This window comes from Borostomias antarcticus (assembly GCF_949987555.1).
Source record: "Borostomias antarcticus genome assembly, chromosome: 22".
NCBI classification, from domain to species: Eukaryota; Metazoa; Chordata; class Actinopteri; order Stomiiformes; family Stomiidae; genus Borostomias; species Borostomias antarcticus.
The window spans coordinates 6,343,782-6,364,984 of NC_140255.1; the positions used below are offsets into that span (position 1 = coordinate 6,343,782).

Sequence of the window (21,203 nt, forward strand, 5' to 3'; positions counted from 1 at the left end):
TGGGCTGGTTGTGGTGTGGGTGTGGTCTGGTTGTGGTGTGGGTGTGGTGTGTGGTGGTCTGACCTGGTTCTCAGCGATGCCCAGGTTCTCACTGTCCTCAGCGATGTTCTCCCCGATGAAGATGTTGTTGTTGTTGAACAGGATGTCCAGCAGCTCATCTATACACTCCAGACACTTCTTCCACATGTCAGCCTACGACCCCAGAGAGACCGGGAGAGACAGGAGAGAGAGACCGGGAGAGACCGGAGAGAGGGACCGGGAGAGACAGGAGAGAGAGACCGGGAGAGACAGGAGAGAGGGACCGGGAGACACAGGAGATAGAGACCGGGAGAGACAGGAGAGAGAGACCGGGAGACACAGGAGATAGAGACCGGGAGAGACAGGAGAGAGAGACCGGGAGACACAGGAGATAGAGACCGGGAGAGACAGGAGATAGAGACCGGGAGACACAGGAGATAGAGACCGGGGAGAGACCGGAGAGAGGGACCGGGAGAGACAGACCGGGAGACACAGGAGAGAGAGACCGGGAGAGAGAGACCGGGAGAGACAGGAGAGAGAGACCGGGAGAGACAGGAGAGAGAGACAGGAGAGAGAGACCGGGGAGAGACCGGAGAGAGGGACCGGGAGAGACAGGAGAGAGAGACAGGAGAGAGAGACCGGGAGACACAGGAGAGAGAGACAGGAGAGAGAGACCGGGAGACACAGGAGAGAGAGACCGGGAGAGACAGGAGACAGGAGAGAGAGACCGGGAGACAAAGGAGAGAGAAGGCAGAGAGAGAGAAGAGAGATATTTAAAGAGCTATTATCAAATAAAAACATTATTTATATGATGCATTTAATACAACACAGCGCAACACAATGGTGCTGAAATGATCACACGCTGGGCAACAACATGCTGATTTCACCCCACAAACATGATCACACGCTGGGCAACAACATGCCGATTTCACCCCACAAACATGATCACACGCTGGGCAACAACATGCTGATTTCACCCCACAAACATGATCACACGCTGGGCAACAACATGCTGATTTCACCCCACAAACATGATCACACGCTGGGCAACAACATGCTGATTTCACCCCACAAACATCATCCTCATCAGACCTTCTCCAGCCCTGGAACAGCGCAGGAGAAAGTGTGGAGAAAGGTCTGGCTATGAGAGACTCACTAGAATAGCCAGTGAGAGACTAGCCAGTGAGAGACTAGCCAGTGAGAGACTACTAATGAGAGACTACTAGTGAGAGACTACCAGTGAGAGACTACCAGTGAGAGATTACCAGTGAGAGACTAGCCAGTGAGAGACTAGCCAGTGAGAGACTACTAATGAGAGACTACTAATGAGAGACTACTAATGAGAGACTAGCCAGCGAGAGACTACCAGTGAGAGACTACCAGTGAGAGACTACTAATGAGAGACTAGCCAGTGAGAGACTACTAATGAGAGACTAGCCAGTGAGAGACTAGCCAGTGAGAGACTACTAATGAGAGACTAGCCAGTGAGAGACTACCAGTGAGAGACAAGCCAGTGAGAGACAAGCCAGTGAGAGACTACTAGTGAGAGACTACTAATGAGAGACAAGCCAGTGAGAGACTACTAGTGAGACTAGCCAGTGAGAGACTACCAGCGAGAGACTAGCCAGTGAGAGACTAGCCAGTGAGAGACAAGCCAGCGAGAGACTAGCCAGTGAGAGACTACTAATGAGAGACTACCAGTGAGAGACTAGCCAGTGAGAGAGACTACCAGTGAGAGACTACCAGCGAGAGACTAGCCAGTGAGAGAGACTACCAGTGAGAGAGACTACCAGCGAGAGACTAGCCAGCGAGAGACTAGCCAGTGAGAGACTAGCCAGTGAGAGACTACCAGTGAGAGACTAGCCAGTGAGAGAGACTACCAGTGAGAGACTACCAGCGAGAGACTAGCCAGTGAGAGAGACTACCTTCATGAAGGCTGCCAGGTTGGGATTGTAGTCGTAGAGGGAGGCGATGATGTTGAACTTGATCTTAACCAGGATGCCCTCCCCCAAGGTGTGCTCGTTGGAGATGCCTGCCAGGGCATGAAGCAGCTCGATCTGGGCCGCCCTGAGGGGGGGGGGGCAAAAAGAGGAGGAGGAGGGAGGGAGGGAGAGAGGGAGGGAGGGAGAGAGGGAATGACACCGGGACCCACTTTAATCCATCAACAACAGTCAGAGGGTGTTTATACTAGGGTTGGAAGAGACCGTCCGTAAACTATACACATTACAACACTTCTGTGGGGTTCATATGTGTCCACTAGTGGTGCCTGTCCCTTCTATGGGGTGTGGCGTGTTAGGTGTCCCCGTATAGAAGTGTGACCCTGGGGTACCTGTCTGTTCTATGAGGTGTGGTGTGTTAATGTGTGTCCCCGTATAGAAGTGTGACCCTGGGGTACCTGTCTGTTCTATGAGGTGTGGTGTGTTAATGTGTGTCCCCGTATAGAAGTGTGACCCTGGGGTACCTGTCTGTTCTATGAGGTGTGGTGTGTTAATGTGTGTCCCCGTATAGAAGTGTGACCCTGGGGTACCTGTCTGTTCTATGAGGTGTGGTGTGTTAATGTGTGTCCCCGTATAGAAGTGTGACCCTGGGGTACCTGTCTGTTCTATGAGGTGTGGTGTGTTAATGTGTGTCCCCGTATAGAAGTGTGACCCTGGGGTACCTGTCTGTCCCCTTTTTGCCCCTGGCCTGGAGGATCTCGTTCAGCTTCTTCACCACCACGGCGGTGTTGATCTCCGTGCCCTTAGCAAACATCTTGGGCTTCTCCTGTCGGAGGGAGGACACACAGCTGTGATCCGCCCGTCCCAAACTCCATTGTAAACATGGCCGGTCGGGGCTAATCAGAAAGTGATGACCTCATCTTAACAGGAAGTGATGAGCGTATCTAAACAGGAAGTGATGGGTGTCTGTTGTCTGCGTTCCTCACCTTGACCAGCGGGACTCCTTTCCGCACCTTCTTCCATCCTCCCTCGCCCTCCTCCCCGCCCTCCTCGCCCCCCTCCTCCCCTCCCTCCTCCTCCCCCTCCTCCTCCTCCAGGTGCTCCCTCTTCTTGTGCCTCTTCTTCCTGTCCTCCTTCTTCTTCTCGCTGGTGTGGTGCTCACCCTCCTGCGCCCTGGGGGACACGCACAGGAAGTGAGGTCACGGAGGACAGGAGGTTCAGGCGTGATGTGCGGAAGAGGACATATTAACCCAAACAAGAGGCGGGCTGCGTTCCCAATCGCACACTTCTACTTTTTACTACCAGTACGTCCTACAGCTGCCCCTAGAAAGTACATACTTTGCACGCAGTAGGCATCCAATTAAGGTCGTAGGACATCCTGGTATTTTTGCCATACTGCATGTGGCATACTATGTATTGGGACATACTACAGCAATTTTGAGCATACTATCTAGTATGGAAGTAGGCGATTCAGAATGCAGGCACAGCATGTGGAACCCACCTATCCTTTCCTAGATAGCAACAAAACTGTTGTTGAGAAAAACATGTGTACAATGCTACCGTCTGAATCTGAGAGAACTAGCACACTGGTTGTGAGGGACTGTTCACAGGTCTGAGTGTCTGCAAAGACTCACTTCTTGAGGAAGACTACGGCCAGAGAGTCGGTCTTCGTCTCGTCATCCTCACTCTGGCTGCCGCTGTCGACTGTGTCCGAGCCCCAGTCTCCATCATCGTCATCCGAACTGCTGGACGACTCCTCGTCCTGTCAACCAAGGAGAGACTCTTGAAATGCATCCTCTCTCTCTCTCTCCCTCCCTCCTTAACTTCCTCCCATCCTCCCAAAACCCCTCTGATCTGATCTGAGTACAGAGCCCTCGGCTGAGTGGGTGAACTGATCTGAGTACAGAGCCCTCGGCTGAGGCTGTGAACTGATCTGATCTGAGTACAGAGCCCTCGGCTGAGTGGGTGATCTGATCTGATCTGAGTACAGAGCCCTCGGCTGAGTGGGTGAACTGATCTGATCTGAGTACAGAGCCCTCGGCTGAGGCTGTGAACTGGACCTCACGTTTCTGCCGCCCAATCAGATCACAGTGTTCCTAAAGGAGGGAAGTAAAAAACGCTGCATTTGCTATTTAAAAGGGGGAAGGGATGAGTAGAAGGGATGAGGGGAAGGGATGAGGGGAAGGGTTGAGTTGAAGGGATGAGGGGAAGGGATGAGGGGAAGGGATGAGCAGTAGGTCTGTGGTCTCACCCCTGACTTGGCAGACTTCAGGAACTTGCTGGCATCAAGCGTGGGCTCAACGGGGGCCGGCTTCTTCTTCAGGAAGTTCTCGGCGTCGTCGCCATCCTCGTCGTCGCTCCCTGATGACGACCCTGCGAGACACACGACCCTGTGAACCTCAACCACATGATATAGCAACCTCTCTGACTCTGTTAGCCTGGTGTGTCATGATATAGCAACCTCTCTGACTCTGTTAGCCTGGTGTGTCATGATATAGCAACCTCTCTGACTCTGTTAGCCTGGTGTGTCATGATATAGCAACCTCTCTGACTCTGTTAGCCTGGTGTGTCATGATATAGCAACCTCTCTGACTCTGTTAGCCTGGTGTGTCATGATATAGCAACCTCTCTGACCCTGTTAGCCTGGTGTGTCATGTTATAGCAACCTCTCTGACTCTGTTAGCCTGGTGTGTCATGATATAGCAACCTCTCTGACCCTGTTAGCCTGGTGTGTCATGATATACTGTAGCAACCTCTCTGACTCTGTTAGCCAGGTGTGTCATGTTATAGCAACCTCTCTGACTCTGTTAGCCTGGTGTGTCATGATATAGCAACCTCTCTGACTCTGTTAGCCTGGTGTGTCATGATATAGCAACCTCTCTGACTCTGTTAGCCTGGTGTGTCATGTTATAGCAACCTCTCTGACTCTGTTAGCCTGGTGTGTCATGATATAGCAACCTCTCTGACCCTGTTAGCCTGGTGTGTCATGATATAGCAACCTCTCTGACCCTGTTAGCCTGGTGTGTCATGATATACTGTAGCAACCTCTCTGACTCTGTTAGCCTGGTGTGTCATGATATAGCAACCTCTACGACTCTGTTAGCCTGGTGTGTCATGATATAGCAACCTCTCTGACCCTGTTAGCCTGGTGTGTCATGATATACTGTAGCAACCTCTCTAACTCTGTTAGCCAGGTGTGTCATGATATAGCAACCTCTCTGACTCTGTTAGCCTGGTGTGTCATGATATAGCAACCTCTACGACTGTTAGCCAGGTGTGTCATGATATAGCAACCTCTACGACTCTGTTAGCCTGGTGTGTCATGATATAGCAACCTCTACGACTGTTAGCCAGGTGTGTCATGATATAGCAACCTCTCTGACTCTGTTAGCCAGGTGTGTCATGATATAGCAACCTCTCTGACTCTGTTAGCCTGGTGTGTCATGATATAGCAACCTCTACGACTCTGTTAGCCAGGTGTGTCATGATATAGCAACCTCTACGACTGTTAGCCAGGTGTGTCATGATATAGCAACCTCTACGACTCTGTTAGCCTGGTGTGTCATGATATAGCAACCTCTACGACTGTTAGCCAGGTGTGTCATGATATAGCAACCTCTCTGACTCTGTTAGCCAGGTGTGTCATGATATAGCAACCTCTACGACTCTGTTAGCCTGGTGTGTCATGATATAGCAACCTCTACGACTGTTAGCCAGGTGTGTCATGATATAGCAACCTCTCTGACTCTGTTAGCCAGGTGTGTCATGATATAGCAGCCATCACCAACAGGCGGACCGCGGTCCGGATCCAGACCCAGAAGCCATCCAATCCGGACTGCGTCTATAACCCGATAAATCAATGAGAATTTCTCCCTTTTGACGGAGCGTTGGCAACTGGTTTGAGCCTGCGCAGCCTTTGTAACACGGCATTTGTTTACTATCTCACGCGTCGCTAGCCAATCGAATCTGCGTGTTCATTGCCTGACGTCAACCAGTCTGTACGCGAAAGCCTAGCTATCGTTAACGTTACTGTTATCAGAGCGATTCCTTGCTAACATTAGTTGGAGTTGGACACTGCATGACCAGAGAAACGTAACGACAAACGAAGAGGGAAGTGAGACACTACAAGACAGAAGTAACGTCAGCCTATACATGCCGTGCTCTAAAATAAGAAGAATAGATGTTGAAAATAGGGCGTTCCATCACCGCGGGTAGCTCTAAACCTGTTTGTCGCATATATGATCGGGCTTTCGCAGTGGCCGCCCCTAAGCTCTGGAACGAGCTACCCCTGCATGTTAGACAGGCCCCCACTCTGCAGGTGTTTAAATCACGCCTCAAAACTCACTTATATTCTTTGGCGTTTTCCTGACATGGCCTAAGAGACTTGTCCTTTTTCATGTGACATACTGCTTTTTCATGTGACATACTGCGTATGTTTTACTATGTGTTCTTTGTGTGTTATTGTTGTTTGACTTGTACAGCACTTTGGTCAACTTTGTTGTTTTTAAATGTGCTCTATAAATAAAATGGTATGGTATGGTATATATTTCAAAAGATACCTTATTTTTAAATGTAGACCTCATTTTACTCAAGTTTATAGTAGCCTACTTTTTATTTATAATCCCTCCTAAATGTGAAATCCCTCCTAAATGTGAAGTGTCAATAAACAGGTTGAAATATTGTTGAAATGTAGCCTACTTCATTTGATTTTAAAGTAAGTTGGGGACCATACAACTGAAGTGAACAATATTTAAACTTCCATGCGTATTTCACAGTAACATACTTGCTGCTATACAATAATTTGATAGGAATATGCAAGGAAACAAATCTGTGTTGAGGGCATAAAAAACGCACGCATCACCACTGGACCCTGGCTTGAGGCAACTTTGTCAAACTGGACCTCTTAGAACTTTACTTGATTACCCCTGTGATATAGCAACCTCTCTGACTCTGGTATGTCATGATATAGCAACCTCTCTGACTCTGGTGTCATGATATAGCAACCTCTCTGACTCTGGTGTTATGATATAGCAACCTCTCTGACTCTGGTGTCATGATATAGCAACCTCTCTGACTCTGGTGTAATGATATAGCAACCTCTCTGACTCTGGTGTCATGATATAGCAACCTCTCTGACTCTGGTGTCATGATATAGCAACCTCTCTGACTCTGGTGTCATGATATAGCAACCTCTCTGACTCTGGTGTTATGATATAGCAACCTCTCTGACTCTGGTGTTATGATATAGCAACCTCTCTGACTCTGGTGTCATGATATAGCAACCTCTCTGACTCTGGTGTCATGATATAGCAACCTCTCTGACTCTGGTGTTATGATATAGCAACCTCTCTGACTCTGGTGTCATGATATAGCAACCTCTCTGACTCTGGTGTCATGATATAGCAACCTCTCTGACTCTGGTGTCATGATATAGCAACCTCTCTGACTCTGGTGTCATGATATAGCAACCTCTCTGACTCTGGTGTTATGATATAGCAACCTCTCTGACTCTGGTGTCATGATATAGCAACCTCTCTGACTCTGGTGTCATGATATAGCAACCTCTCTGACTCTGGTGTCATGATATAGCAACCTCTCTGACTCTGTCAGTCTGGTGTGTCATGTCTAGACAAGGGTCACTAGAGAGAACAGCTTTTAGAAATAGCTAGCCATTCATTATCTGGGGACCCAGCTGGCAGCAGCCAGCATCAGTAGAATTCTGTCTTTTAGGGACGTTCCTGTGTGAAGGGGCGCAGGACAGAGGGAAAGAATCAACTCACCAGATTCACCTTCCTCCCGCTCCTCTTCCTCGTCAGCAGATTCCAGTGGGTTCTGAGAGAGAGAGAGAGAGAGAGAGAGAGAGGGTGGGGGAGAGAGAGAGAGAGAGAGAGAGAAAGTTCACTACCATCGACGTCACCAGACTAAGTGTGCAGTGTCTCTTGCAGGTATCATATTGTGGTAGCCTCGTTAGTAGCCTCGTTCGTAGCGAGCTCACTTTCAGTTCCTCTCTGCAGAGCAGTCTGGCCTTCCCCTCATCTCCAGCGATTATCACAGGCGGGAGAACTTGCATTAACAGACTAACGCTGCGTTCCTTTTGTATCAGAAACGTCGGGATTCCCGGGTTTGATGCGAACGCCGTCATAAATACATTACCTGAACTCGGGATTTCCTTCATTTTACTTGTGATCTATCACGACTTCATCAACATCAGCATCTGACTCAATCAAGATGGCTGCTCTGTGTATCAACAATAAGTGAAAGCTGTAATAAGACTGTTTATTAGCGCTTCTGTCTTATTTGTATCTTATTAAATCAGTCGTACAGTAACGCCTATTAGACGATGTTGCTACAAAGTTCATATGCGCAAAATAGTTCATTATTATCAACTGGTATTGCTAACAATGCCTAACTTGGCCAGAACTACATAGATGGGGCCAGAGTGTGTTTTTCTCGTTGTGTTTCTGGAACGCATTCAACTGGGATATGATGTCGTCCTGGGAACCAGATCCACAACTCTGATACAAAAGAAACGCAGCATAACTCCCTTCAGCCAGTCAGGGTGACAAAACGTCAAATCCAGTCAGAAGAACGGCGAAAACCTCTTTTCCTCTGAGAAACTCTGTGCATAGCATACTCTTGTTCTTGTTTAATTGTTATTATTGAGTATATTTCTGCAATAACTGCACTTATGACTTTATTCTACTAACGTTAACGTTACCTCTTGTTGCTTCGGGAGACTGTTTTGCTGTGAGAACCGCTCAGGCGCTACGTTCTACTGGGCGGCAGAACAGCAGTCAGATCACAGTCCCCGATTAGCCCGGTCACAACGTAATTGTGAGAATAATGGTTGGAGATAGGGGGAAGTCCAGACTGGTCTGAGTCAAGTGACAGTGAGCTGGCTAGATCAGGATGGTCTTACGAGGACAACGTGTCGGTGAAAGCTCTCACCTCCTTGTAGCTGGCGATCTCGCCCTCGTAGTCCCTGTTGTACTTGCGGATCTTCTGCCGTAGCGTGCTGAGGGCTTTGGCGTTGTTCTTGTTCATCTTCTTCTTGCCTTCTTTGTCTTCCCAAAGCTTGAGTGATATATTGTTGTATGTGTCATTATTGTAAGATAAGATAAACTTGTAATGATCCCCTGGGCGGGGGGGGCATTTGGTCATTACACACATTGACTTCCACTAGACATTCTGGCAGTTAACCCCCACTCAGTCACACACACTTCCAGACACTCTAGTGGAGACTTGCGAGTAGACGATGGCTCACCTGATTCAGGTAGTCCTCCAGGTCGGCCAGAAGGCGGATGTAGAAGGGGGGTACCCCTTCTTTGTCCACTATAGTCTTGCTTTTGAGGAACGCTCGAGACAGCTGCTCAAACTCCTCCAGACATTTGGCCATGTCTCGAATCTTCATGGCGTTGCGTATGGTCTTGATGAAGTTGGTCAGCTCCTCGAACCTGGAGCCACGAGAGTTGAGTTAACAGCAGACCGTTGAGGTGAACACTGGATGTGAGTAACGCTAAACTGCGCTCTGGTTCTGTCTCTGTGGTAGATCAGGTAAATGGTAAATGGACTGCTCTGCTTTTTTCACCTTAGCGGCACTCAAAGCGCTTTAAAATGGCCTCTCATTCACCCATTCACACACACATTCACACACCAATGGCGGTAGCTGCCATGCAAGGTGCTAACCTGCTCATTGGAAGCAATTTGGGGTTAGGTGTCTTGCTCAAGGACACTTGGACAGTGTGGACAGTCGGAGCTGGGATTCGAACCACTGACCCTTCGATCATTGAACGACCCGCTCTACCAACTGAGCTACAGCCGCGCCCACAGGTCACTGTGTGTGTGGTCTCAATGCCAGACCCATGAGAGATCTTTCGCTGATACACTACATAAGCTACACTACTGAATGCTGCAGATCTTTCTATGGGTGCGGGACACCAAAAATCTGGTGCTCAAATCCTGGCAATTCATTGGTAGCGCCGGAATCCCAGCGACACCAATCACTAACGACTTTCGTGATCAGGTGTTCCCACCCATAGATATGCCCGCCCATATAACCTGGGCTAGGGTCACTCATTCCATTTTTAACCGTCGATACGCCCTCAGAACACCAGCTTGGGTGGCGAAGTGTCACAGACTGTAGTACGCGGAGCACAGCGATACAGCGTAATATTAGAGTCTGGAGAGAGACTAGTGTGTGTGCGGCCCACCTCTTATCCTTGGCACTGCGCACCACTCTCTTGGTGTCCTCCTCATCGTCACTGAGCAGCAAAGACCTATGGGAAACAGAGGGGCAACGGTGTGAGGCAAATTGGGAGATTGAGTTTGCAGAGCTGGATGGCACTAGCTGTGGCTGGCGGATAGAAGGGGTGCTTACTGCTTGGTGAAGGTGGTTCCGCTGGGTTTAGGGGTGATCTCGTCGGCTGACAAGGACTCCTCCGACTCACTGTCGGACCCGGTGGCAAAGAAGCGAGACATTGCTGACGGGTGCTGTCAATCTGTGGGTGGGAAGGGAAGGAATGTATACATAGAACACACTTCATTAATAAGTTATCATACAATTGTGATGTGCAGTAGAAATTCACACTGCCCAGTCCGCTTTATAACTGATCAATTATCCTGGTCATAGGCCTGTTATGCCAATTGTGTGCGAGGTTCCTTGGAGAAACGCAATGGGGTTGTTGGAAAAAATAACCGTGATGACTGATAATTCAATAATAACATAGCTAGACAAACGTTAGTGACTAGCTACCATCATGTTAGCTAGATAAGATAACGTTAGCTAGTCGGTTAGTGGCTAACCACATCCTACTCGATGGTTTTAGGCTTAGGCTAGCTAGCTATGGTTGTTTCCCCCCAAATATGGGATATGTTACATAGCTACACTACTAGTTTGTTTGTTTGTTTGTTTATTAGGATCTCTTTTAGCCATCGGCTAGTCTTCCAAGAGTCCTCAACTAAAACATACAGTACAATACATACAATGTATACAATAATGCAGAAAATACTACAATTAGTAGAAAATACTACAATTCATAAATAGAATTCAAGAATAAATACTACTAGTTTTCTTCGTATATGTAACGTTAGTGTTAGCTAGCTCACCCAGTAGCCGAGGACGTGGGAAGCTAGTAGCAGCTACACTGCTGGTCTAGTAGCTAGCCTAGCTAGTGGGAAGCTAGTAGCAGCTACACTGCTGGTCTAGTAGCTAGCCTAGCTAGTGGGAAGCTAGTAGCAGCTACACTACTGGTCTAGTAGCTAGCCTAGCTAAGTTAGTGCTACGCTAGTTGGGCACCACGCTAGAAGCATATGGGTGACTAGTTCACGGTAACTGGCTAGCCATCACCGATTTTGGTTAGATTTATCTAGTACATTATTTCCAGCTAAGTCTGAAACTGGTATTGAGCGCTAGCCGGGCAGGTAGGGCCGTCGTTAGCTGCAGCTAGCTCCTAGTTAGCAGTAGCATAACTCCTGGTTAGCAGTAGCATAACTCCTGGTTAGCAGTAGCATAACTCCTGGTTAGCAGTAGCATAACTCCTGGTTAGCAGTAGCATAACTCCTAGTTAGCAGTAGCATAACTCCTAGTTAGCAGTAGCACACAACCCTAGTGTGAAGACCAGAGCTCATAGCTAGCTCACGTTAGCGCTAGGGGGCCTTGGCACGCCTGATCGGGTTGGCCTGTTTCACAAACCAAATCTAACTTAATTCATGGTGAAATACGACAAATACTTGTTCCAGTCTCACCTATATCCTTGTGAAAATGGTCCTATAATGTGTCGGTTCACTTTGAAAAGATATATAATCCAGTTTTGCGATTTAGTGGTCACAGAAAGACAACGTGCAAAGCCACTGTCGGCACTTGCGTCAGAAAAGGAAGCGATGGTGGGATCTACAGCTCATGTGGATGGTTGAGAGCAGAGATCTATATCATGTGGATGGTTGAGAGCAGAGATCTATATCATGTGGATAGCTGCGAAACGAGGGGTTTGCGTGCTCCTGCCATCTACTGCTCGATAATAAAAGTACATCACTGGTGTGGTTCGGGTGTGAGGTAATGCGGTAACTTAGGACAGGTTCATAATATGACCATGTGTAGTTCAACCTTCAGACTCTCACCGTGAATGTTATCTAGGGCGCAAACAAGCAACAGACATTTACAAATGATACATCAGTGTTGATAAGTGTGAGTGACCTTCTGGCTCAGTTGATAGTAAACATTCCCCACATTATTAAATGACACCTTTGACCACTTGATCACTGTACCCACCATTGAGAGTTTGTGATAAAGGCTCAGAGACAAGGTTCCCCATTTGTACAAAAAGTAGTTTTAATTTAATTTTCACAAATAATTAATCATAAAAATCAACAGTGAGTCCTACAGAAAGACTGGTCAGAGAAAGAGCTCGTTTCTAAAAATACAGTTTGGTTTGTATTAATAATGATCCCATTCCTCTGTGGCTTGTCCGTTCAGATGAACGTCAGAACAGCGCTAGGTGCTGCTTCAGTGTGTGTGAAACGAGCTTCCTGGAACACACTACTGACACATTTCACACCCTTGGAAAAGAGACATGAAAAAGCTCATACTGCAAAAATGTACATTTCAAAAAAGTTGAAAGTCTGTAAAATAATATTGCAATGGTATTTTTCTGACAGCCCTACAGCCATTATTACTGTGTAGTTGGTCAGCTAGCTACCACAGGGAAGTGATACGTTTTGACTGCAACATCTCCCACATCCCCCCCGTGTCTCCTTAATCCACCCCCACCACCTGCTACTCCCAAACCTTTCCACACCTCTACCTCCTCGGCACTATTCCAATTAAATAAAAGCTACAAAGCTACAGCATACGTTGGGTTTTGTGCAGAGAGCTACAGCTTCATGTGTGGTTGACATCTCGGCAGTAAGAGACAGCAACGCTGCTTCACGAGAGCCAACGGGAATGGAAGTCTGCGTCTGGGTCGCGATGTGCACGGGACAGAACACAGCTGTCAGGGACCCGGGGGTTTTCCTGACCAGGAGGGACTCTCAGAGCCAACGCTTCGGCCTCTGACCAGGGCTCAGAGTTTCTCAGAAAAAATCCCGGGTCCCTAAATGATGGAAAGATTGAGAAAAGAAAGAAAAAGAGTGAGAACTGGTGTTGGATGAGTAGAAAAGGGTGTAAGAAAAAGAAAGGTTGAGACAGAGGGGGAAAAACAACAGCAGGACGCATTCTCCTCGGGTCAACGTCGGGGTTCCTTCCCGAAAGGTCAGCGCAAAGGTCACAGGAAGTAGTCAGCCACAGGCTTCTTGGAGGGAATGCCCCTGGTTTCCTGCGGCGCTGCTTCGAAAATAATGTAATCTTTCTGCAGGTGCTCATCCAGCTCCAAGATGGCCGCCACGTTTCCGCACCTGAACGGGGAAGAGACGAGTTACTACTTAACTTCGTCAGAATGGCCGTCGTAAAAAAAACAAGTGACTCATTAAACTGACATTCTAGGTGACCTCGTTTAAAAGTGTTACATTTACCACCAGAAAATTGCATCCCGCTTGAATGACCATAACCATGGTAAGGGCATGGTCAGACCAGCAGAATCAGATGTGCTACCTGTAGCAGTAGTTTGTATAGACCTGGTCAGACCAGCAGAATCAGATGTGCTACCTGTAGCAGTAGTTGGTATAGACCTGGTCAGACCAGCAGAATCAGATGTGCTACCTGTAGCAGTAGTTGGTATAGACCTGGTCAGACTAACAGACAGAGGTGTGCTACCTGTAGCAGTAGTTGGTATAGACCTGGTCAGACTAACAGACAGAGGTGTGCTACCTGTAGCAGTAGTTGGTATAGACCTGGTCAGACTAACAGACAGAGGTGTGCTACCTGTAGCAGTAGTTGGGGGCAGACCACACGGTCAGCACCGTCTCGTTGAAGTGCCACTTGTACCCCTCCATGACCAGCTGGTGAGCCCGGCAGATCATGTCGATGTCGTTGGCCGCGTTGAACTGGGCGACCACGTCGCTGCCGAACAGGTAGCCGGCCCCCCGGGGACTCACACCCCAGCCCGTCGTGTCTGAGAGGACAGAGAGAGATGGACAGAGAGAGATGGACAGAGAGAGATGGACAGAGAGAGGGACAGAGAGAGATGGACAGAGAGAGGGACAGAGAGAGATGGACAGAGAGAGAGGGACAGAGAGAGATGGACAGAGAGAGAGGGACAGAGAGATGGACAGAGAGAGATGGACAGAGAGAGGGACAGAGAGAGATGGAGAGAGAGATGGACAGAGAGAGAGGGACAGAGAGAGAGGGACAGAGAGAGATGGACAGAGAGAGAGGGACAGAGAGAGGGACAGAGAGAGAGGGACAGAGAGAGGGACAGAGAGAGATGGACAGAGAGACTTTCACTTTCACTTGTTCTCTCTTTACCAAAGGCCCCACCTGCAGCCCCAGGCCTATGAGACAGCTGCTCTTTCATCCAGCTGAAACCAGCAGGGAGAGGGGATGAGATCAGGAGCGTTTCACATGTCTTTCACTAGATCATTCAGCCAGGGAACACAATAAAGATCCAACCTAAATCCAAACCCTCTAGTAAACACCTGCTGAGAACGCCAGGACTGAGGAGACACCCCCCGGCACGCTGAACAGCACATTCCATCTGAAGAAGCTTCCAGATGGAAGTTTAGATGAACTGAAGTTGTGTGAACTTTGCAGTGATGTAACGGTTTTTCTGCCGAAGCAAGTTGAGTAAAAACCAGGCCAGGTCCAGTCTGGCTTATGGCTGATGGGCAGTACACATATCGACGCTAACTATGATGTAGGTTGTACTGTAGACTAGCTGTTTTATGTCAATGAATGGACAAGAGACTCCACACTCCCCTAGAGAAAGCATTGTCTGTTTGATAACCTGAGATTGATAACTTGGTACTGGATGATTTGTGAAGTCGAGAGCCTTGTCCCAGTCCAAACCCCGTGTTTCTGCCAGAGATGGCTGAGATACGGCTGTTTAAGTGATGGGACAAGTACTACTGCGAATACAGAGAACGGGAGGCCTGAATGAAAAAAAGCACCAGAACAATTCTGTGCACTCACACAAATGCTCCAAATCAGATTTTGAGGTCACACTGATTACATGTTGTTGTGAGCATCTGCGACCACAACGGTAGAGCCCTGCTACAGCTAAGTAACAAAGACGAAAACGGATTGAGGTTCTGCAGAGAAAATGAGGCTTCCAATACACACACACACACACACGCACGCACGCACGCACGCACGCACACACACGCACACACGCACACACACGCAGACACACGCAGACACACGCAGACACACTTACCCTCAGGGTCTGACCACAGTAGGTCACACATGGGCCCGTCATGAGGCACCTCCTGCTTTCTGTCTATGGTCCTGATCTGGTCCAGAGTCTGGATGGACGGAGACAGGCCTCCATGGACACAGAATATCTACAGAGACACAGGGACATGAAATACCCACAAGAATATCTACAGAGACATGAAATACCCACAAGAATATCCACAAGAAAATATCCACAAGAATATCTACAGAGACATGAAATACCCACAAGAATATCTACAGACAGGGACATTAAATACCCACAAGAATATCTACAGGGACATGAAATACCCACAAGAATATCTACAGACACAGGGACATGAAATACCCACAAGAATATCTACAGGGACATGAAATACCCACACAAGAATATCTACAGAGACATGAAATACCCACAAGAATATCTACAGACACAGGGACATGAAATACCCACAAGAATATCTACAGAGACATGAAATACCCACAAGAATATCTACAGGGACATGAAATACCCACACAAGAATATCTACAGGGACATGAAATACCCACACAAGAATATCTACAGACAGGGACATGAAATACCCACAAGAATATCTACAGAGACATGAAATACCCACAAGAATATCTACAGAGACATGAAATACCCACAAGAATATCTACAGAGACATGAAATACCCACAAGAATATCTACAGAAACAGTTCACATCGAAACACAAAGACAGTCCCTTTAATACAGTAGCCCTACCCACACACACAACTGATTCCACAGCTCAGTGGAACGGTACCGCTAACGTAGCTAACAGCTCAATAGAGTTGGGGGGCGTGTTTCCACAGGGGGGGCGTGTTTCCACAGGGGGGGGCGGGGCCCACCTTGCCGTCGATGATGGCAGAGAGGGAGAGGTAGTCGAAGATCTCGGTGCAGTATCTCCACACGGTGACCGAGCCGTACTTGCGGAGGCACTCGTCATAGAAGCCGTACACCTGGGTGATCTGCCGCGACTCGTGGTTCCCCCTGATCAGCGTGATGCGGTCCGGGTAACGCACCTGGAACCAGGGGGGGGGGGGGGAGAAGCAGGAGAGGGAGAGAGAGAAGCAGGGGGGAGGGAGAGAGAAGCAGGGGAGAGGGAGAGAGGAGCAGGAGAGGGAGAGGGAGAGAGAAGCAGGGAAGAGAGAGAAGCAGGGGAGAGAGAGAAGCAGGGGGGAGGGAGAGAGAGAAGCAGGGGAGAGAGAGAGAGAAGCAGGGGGGAGGGAGAGAGAAGCAGGAGAGGGAGAGAGAAGCAGGGGGGAGAGAGAGAGAAGCAGGAGAGAGAGAAGCAGGAGAGAGAGAGAGAGAAGCAGAGGAGGGAGGGAGAGAGAAGCAGGGGGGAGGGAGAAGCAGGGGGGAGAGAGAGAAGCAGGAGAGAGAGAGAGAGAAGCAGGAGAGGGAGAGAGAAGCAGGGGAGAGAGAGAGAAGCAGGGGAGGGAGAGAGAAGCAGAGGAGGGAGGGAGAGAGAAGCAGGAGAGAGAGAAGCAGGGGAGAGAGAGAGAGAAGCAGGAGGGAGAGAGAAGCAGGGGAGAGAGAGAAGCAGGGGAGAGGGAGAGAGAAGAAGGAGAGAGAGAGAAGCAGGGGAGAGGGAGAGAGAAGCAGAGGAGGGAGGGAGAGAGGAGCAGGAGAGGGAGAGAGAAGGAGGGGAGAGAGAGAGAAGCAGAGGGAGGGAGAGAGAAGCAGGGGAGAGAGAGAGAATGAGACAGAAGCTGGAGTGGGCCAGCTGGTTTCCGAGACCATTGAAGTCAACGTGCTCCTAATTATACAGGAAGTGAGAGAGATGTGACTCCTACAGAGGAAGTGCTCTGTGACCTTTACATTGGCTTCATCTAAATAACGCCTACTTTGAGCGCCAGCAGCAGCAGAAACGTCTCCACGCTGTAGAACCCTCTGTCTACGAAGTCCCCCATGAACAGGTAGTTTGTCTCTGGAACGTCGCCGCCCACCTGACAAACAGCCACCATAAAACCAGGGTTAGACACATGAGATACACACACACAAACAGTGAAACTCAATATAGCCCCAACATAGAAATTGTATCTACTCAAAAGTGACATAAGATGGTTCCGACTTACTCTAAACAGCTCCTTCAGGTCATAAAACTGCCCGTGGATATCGCCACACACCTGGAGATGCACAGACCGTCGGATCAATATCAAAGGGCACTGAACATGCTAAATCACTTTTGTAATGTGTTGATCATATACATGTTGGTCTCTGATGGTCCTACCAATGTACAAAAGTTGATATCAAACAACCCAGTCATGTGTTTATGGTCAGCACATTTTCTCCTGCCCTGGAAGCTCCACCCTTCAGCAAGCCATTCGGATGTTCACAGTTTTCCGCGTTGTTAGTGACGTTTTTGGTGACGTAGATCGAGGAGCGTTATCATAGCCCCGCCCAGCAGGTCCCGCCCTAGCGTCCAAGCTTCCAGGCCCCAGGTGTGCTTTCTCCAGCCCAGGTGTGCTTTCTCCAGCCCAGGTGTGCTTTCTCCAGCCCAGGTGTGCTTTCTCCAGCCGAGTCGAGTGCGTCACATCAGGAATTATGCCGCATCGCTGTTCTGTTTTCGGCTGCACAAATCCACACGCATCTCTACATCTTGTCTCCTGCCCCTCCCCCTCCATCTCATTGGTCAACGGGGCTTTAACAGGAATCCATTCAGACAGATGAAATAAGATAGCCCAGGGGTGAAATGTGAGAGTTTTTTTCTACATAGGACATTAAAATGAACTTTTCTGTGACCCCAGAAACTGATTTTAGGTAGGTAAAAACAGCATATGCGGTGCCCTTTAACACACATCTGGGCTGAGTTTCCCAGAGGCATCGTAGCGCTACGTTCATCGTAAGCTATGGCGTTTATCATAGCGCTACGATGAACGTAGCGCTACGATGCCTCTGGGAAACTCAGCCCAGGCCTGCGAACGGATGAATGAGGACAGGATGCTGAATAAAAGCTCGTCTTACCGTCACCGGGGAATCGACTCTCTGCACGTTGCTCTCCTCCACCAGAATCTCCCTGGGACCAGAAAAGACCAAACAACACGTCACCAGGACCTCCCTGGGACCAGAAAAGACCAAACAACACGTCAGCAGGACCTCCCTGGGACCAGAACAGACCAAACAACACGTCACCAGGACCTCCCTGGGACCAGAACAGACCAAACAACACGTCACCAGGACCTCCCTGGGACCAGAACAGACCAAACAACACGTCAGCAGGACCTCCCTGGGACCAGAACAGACCAAACAACACGTCAGCAGGACCTCCCTGGGACCAGAACAGACCAAACAACACGTCACACTGACAGAGGGCAGGTGGATGAAGAGGGCTTTAGTTTAAACATGGACATACAGATATTTTTTCCTCGCTGTGGACTGCTATGGAATAATGTTCAGCCAATGATATCAACAGTTTACAACCGTTTAATGTACAATAACCTCACAGACCCTAGCCTGGGGCCTATTAGCTTTGCAGCTGTGGTTTCCGGTCTATGCGGATACTGTCCAAAAACAGGCCTACTAGGGTTGCAAATTTCAAGGAATTTCATTAATCGATAACTGTTAACCTTAACAAACGATAGTCGATTAATTGATAAGAACGTCCCATGCTGGACTGCGCTTTGCTCACTTAATTTTTGTGTCTTCCGCTGTGTCGTTGAAATTTCCTGGCATCCCAATTAGCCTTCCCTACATGGCGGGGCGCCCTCATGTGCAGTCAGACGCTAAATCATGATTACATTTCACGCAACTCCCGTTGATAACATTCATTCCAAAAAATACAAGTTATGTTCCATTAACAAGCAATTAATCAAGTAACCAAATCTCACGGGTAAATTCTTATCAGCTATTAATCGATAGTCGATTAACTATTACCATCCCTAAGGCCTACCCATGAACCTACAATGCGATAAGAACCAGAATAGGCTATTTCGCTTGGTATGTACATGTTGTATTCTAATTCGTAGTGACTGACGAGACCAGGCTGCTTGATAGGGCATGTGTGTGACAGGAACCCAGCGGGCTCTAGACCGGAAACCAAGCGAGTAGAAACCAGGCCCTCTCCCGAGGTCAGTCTGGTGACGGGAGGCTGCCCAGACACCCTGGACTGTCCGGCAGGGAAGGGAGTTCCAGTCACACGGCCCTGTCCCCGTCCCCATCCTTACCTGGCCTTGGCACACAGGGCTTTCACCTCGGTCTCTTTGATGAGCTCACACCTCCTCAGCTGGCTGATCTGCCTGTCCAGGTCACTGATGTCGCTCATGGTGAACCAGACCAGACCAGACGGGCGGTGGGTGTGGGGTGGGAGGGGTCAAAGGGCCGCTGCTCAGTTGCTTCACTGTCTGTGGTTTTACTAAGAGAAACAGAGGATTCTATCACTCCTTGACCGTCTTGCCAGGACTGGTCTGTACACCCCCATACATATTCTCTCTCTCTCTCTCTCTCTCTCTCTCTCTCTCAGCCCCATCTCTCTCTCACACACAAACACACACACACACACACACACTCCCCATCTCTCTCTCACACACACACACGCACACGCACACGCACGCACGCACACACACACACACACACACACACACACACACACACGAATGAGAGAGTGGCTAGACTGTTTCATAGCAACCTTAAAAATAAAGAAGTTGAGCAGAGGAAGGCTAGCACAAACGTGACAGTAGAGCACACAGTCACGCCGTGGGGATAATTGTGTTCACGTTACCTAGCCAACCGAATAAACTGTTGACAATTTCCAACCTGTTTGTTGCTAGCTAGCCTATAACGTGAGTTAAACCTAACCGACCGGAGTCTAGCTATCCACCCTCGTCGTCATCAGGGGCATGCACTTTGAGTTAGCTAGCACTAGCTAGGCGTAGCATAGTTAGCTGGCTAACCTTGGAGCCGGATAGCTCACAAGTTGCTGCACCTATGCCAGCTAACGTTAATGACAACAAAAAAGGACATCTGAAAGTTGCTAGATAGATTAGAAGCTAACGTTAGCTAGTGCGTAGCCAACTAGCTTGCTAGCTAAGTTGAACCAGTAGCCTACAAACTAGCGAGCCGTCGAGCAGGTCCGAGTCCAGCTAACTAGCCTGACGTTAGCTGGTGGAAAAGTTTACTTTTCCTATTTTTATAAGTAGCACTAGCTAGCAATTAAATAACTATATATATATGTTCTTATGTTTATCAAAATGACTGGTTAGTGGTAACCTAAGTGTAATCCTACCTGTAAAACACAGAAACTCTGTATCTGCGACAGTTTGGAGCAGCCCGTCTGTCTCTCCTCCAGCACGGAGCAGCGCCTCTCTCTCTCTCTCTCTCTCTCTCTCTCTCTCTCTCTCTCTCTCTCTCTCTCTCTCTCTCTCTCTCTCTCTCTCTCTCTCTCTCTCTCTCTCTCTCTCTCTCTCTCTCTCTCTCTCTCTCTCTCTCTCTCTCTCTCTCTCTCTCTCTCTCTCTCTCTCTCTCTCCTCCAGGAAATGACTTCACTTCACATCATCAAGGCATCTGCTCTCACTGGTTGGGCTAGACCTGGACCAGGTCTATGGTTGGGCTAGGTTTACATGGGGTTCGCGTCCACAAATTAACGAACTGGTGCAGAAATGTCTCACAAGATATAGCACAGCCTACTTCTGAATCAGGCAACCCGTTTGAAATGCAGCAAACTTTATTAGCTAGCTCAAAAATATACAACATTTCAACATTCATTACATTGGATAGAAAAAAATAAAGCAATTCACTTGTATAAAAAGAGATTCATATTTAATTGTAGACCCTACACAGCCTACTGTATCATAGAGAAAGAGGCCTGACCAACAGCCTAACACACTGTCAACAAGGCGACATGGTAAAGTCATCATCATTCATGTGCAGTCTTCTTCAGTTTGTTCTTCAGCTCTGACATAAGTGGATTTCCAAATCTGGTGGATGA

General features: G+C 48.6%; 2 protein-coding genes across 4 annotated transcripts in view; both read right to left on the reverse strand.

The window, feature by feature from the left end:
* eif3c (eukaryotic translation initiation factor 3, subunit C) overlaps positions 1-11,821 on the reverse strand; it is a 31,951-nt gene extending 20,130 nt beyond the window's left edge. The window contains 12 exon segments of the mRNA XM_084456365.1: positions 64-192; positions 1,944-2,085; positions 2,678-2,781; positions 2,942-3,128; positions 3,590-3,717; positions 4,207-4,328; positions 7,736-7,787; positions 8,904-9,029; positions 9,220-9,409; positions 10,166-10,231; positions 10,333-10,453; positions 11,700-11,821. Coding sequence (XP_084312491.1) covers positions 64-192; positions 1,944-2,085; positions 2,678-2,781; positions 2,942-3,128; positions 3,590-3,717; positions 4,207-4,328; positions 7,736-7,787; positions 8,904-9,029; positions 9,220-9,409; positions 10,166-10,231; positions 10,333-10,433 — 1,347 coding nt within the window. The 5' untranslated portion in view covers positions 10,434-10,453; positions 11,700-11,821.
* Positions 11,822-12,263: 442 nt separating this feature from the next.
* Positions 12,264-20,620, reverse strand: ppp4cb (protein phosphatase 4, catalytic subunit b). Of its 3 annotated transcripts, none has more exons than XM_084456319.1 (9): positions 20,502-20,620; positions 19,495-19,631; positions 18,245-18,296; positions 17,356-17,406; positions 17,125-17,226; positions 16,126-16,299; positions 15,260-15,386; positions 13,810-13,999; positions 12,264-13,343 (listed from the first exon to the last, which is right to left on the reverse strand). In XM_084456319.1, the coding sequence occupies exons 2-9, from the start codon at positions 19,539-19,541 to the stop codon at positions 13,214-13,216; spliced, it is 873 nt and encodes a 290-aa protein (XP_084312445.1). In that variant the 5' UTR covers positions 19,542-19,631; positions 20,502-20,620; the 3' UTR covers positions 12,264-13,213. The 3 variants fall into 3 exon arrangements, with proteins under 3 accessions (XP_084312445.1, XP_084312444.1, XP_084312446.1); XM_084456318.1 differs by having other exon boundaries at positions 19,444-19,631; XM_084456320.1 differs by lacking the exons at positions 18,245-18,296; positions 19,495-19,631; positions 20,502-20,620 and adding an exon at positions 17,511-18,079.
* Positions 20,621-21,203: the final 583 nt, after the last annotated feature.

Coding starts and splice junctions, on each gene's coding strand:
- ppp4cb (XM_084456318.1), bottom strand. CDS start 19,541: ATGAGCGACATCAGTGACCTGGACAGGCAGATCAGCCAGCTGAGGAGG. Junction 17,407..18,244: donor GAGTCGATTCCCCGGTGACG/GTAAGACGAGCT, acceptor GTGCATCTCCAG/GTGTGTGGCGATATCCACGG. Junction 17,227..17,355: donor ACCTGAAGGAGCTGTTTAGA/GTAAGTCGGAAC, acceptor GCTGTTTGTCAG/GTGGGCGGCGACGTTCCAGA.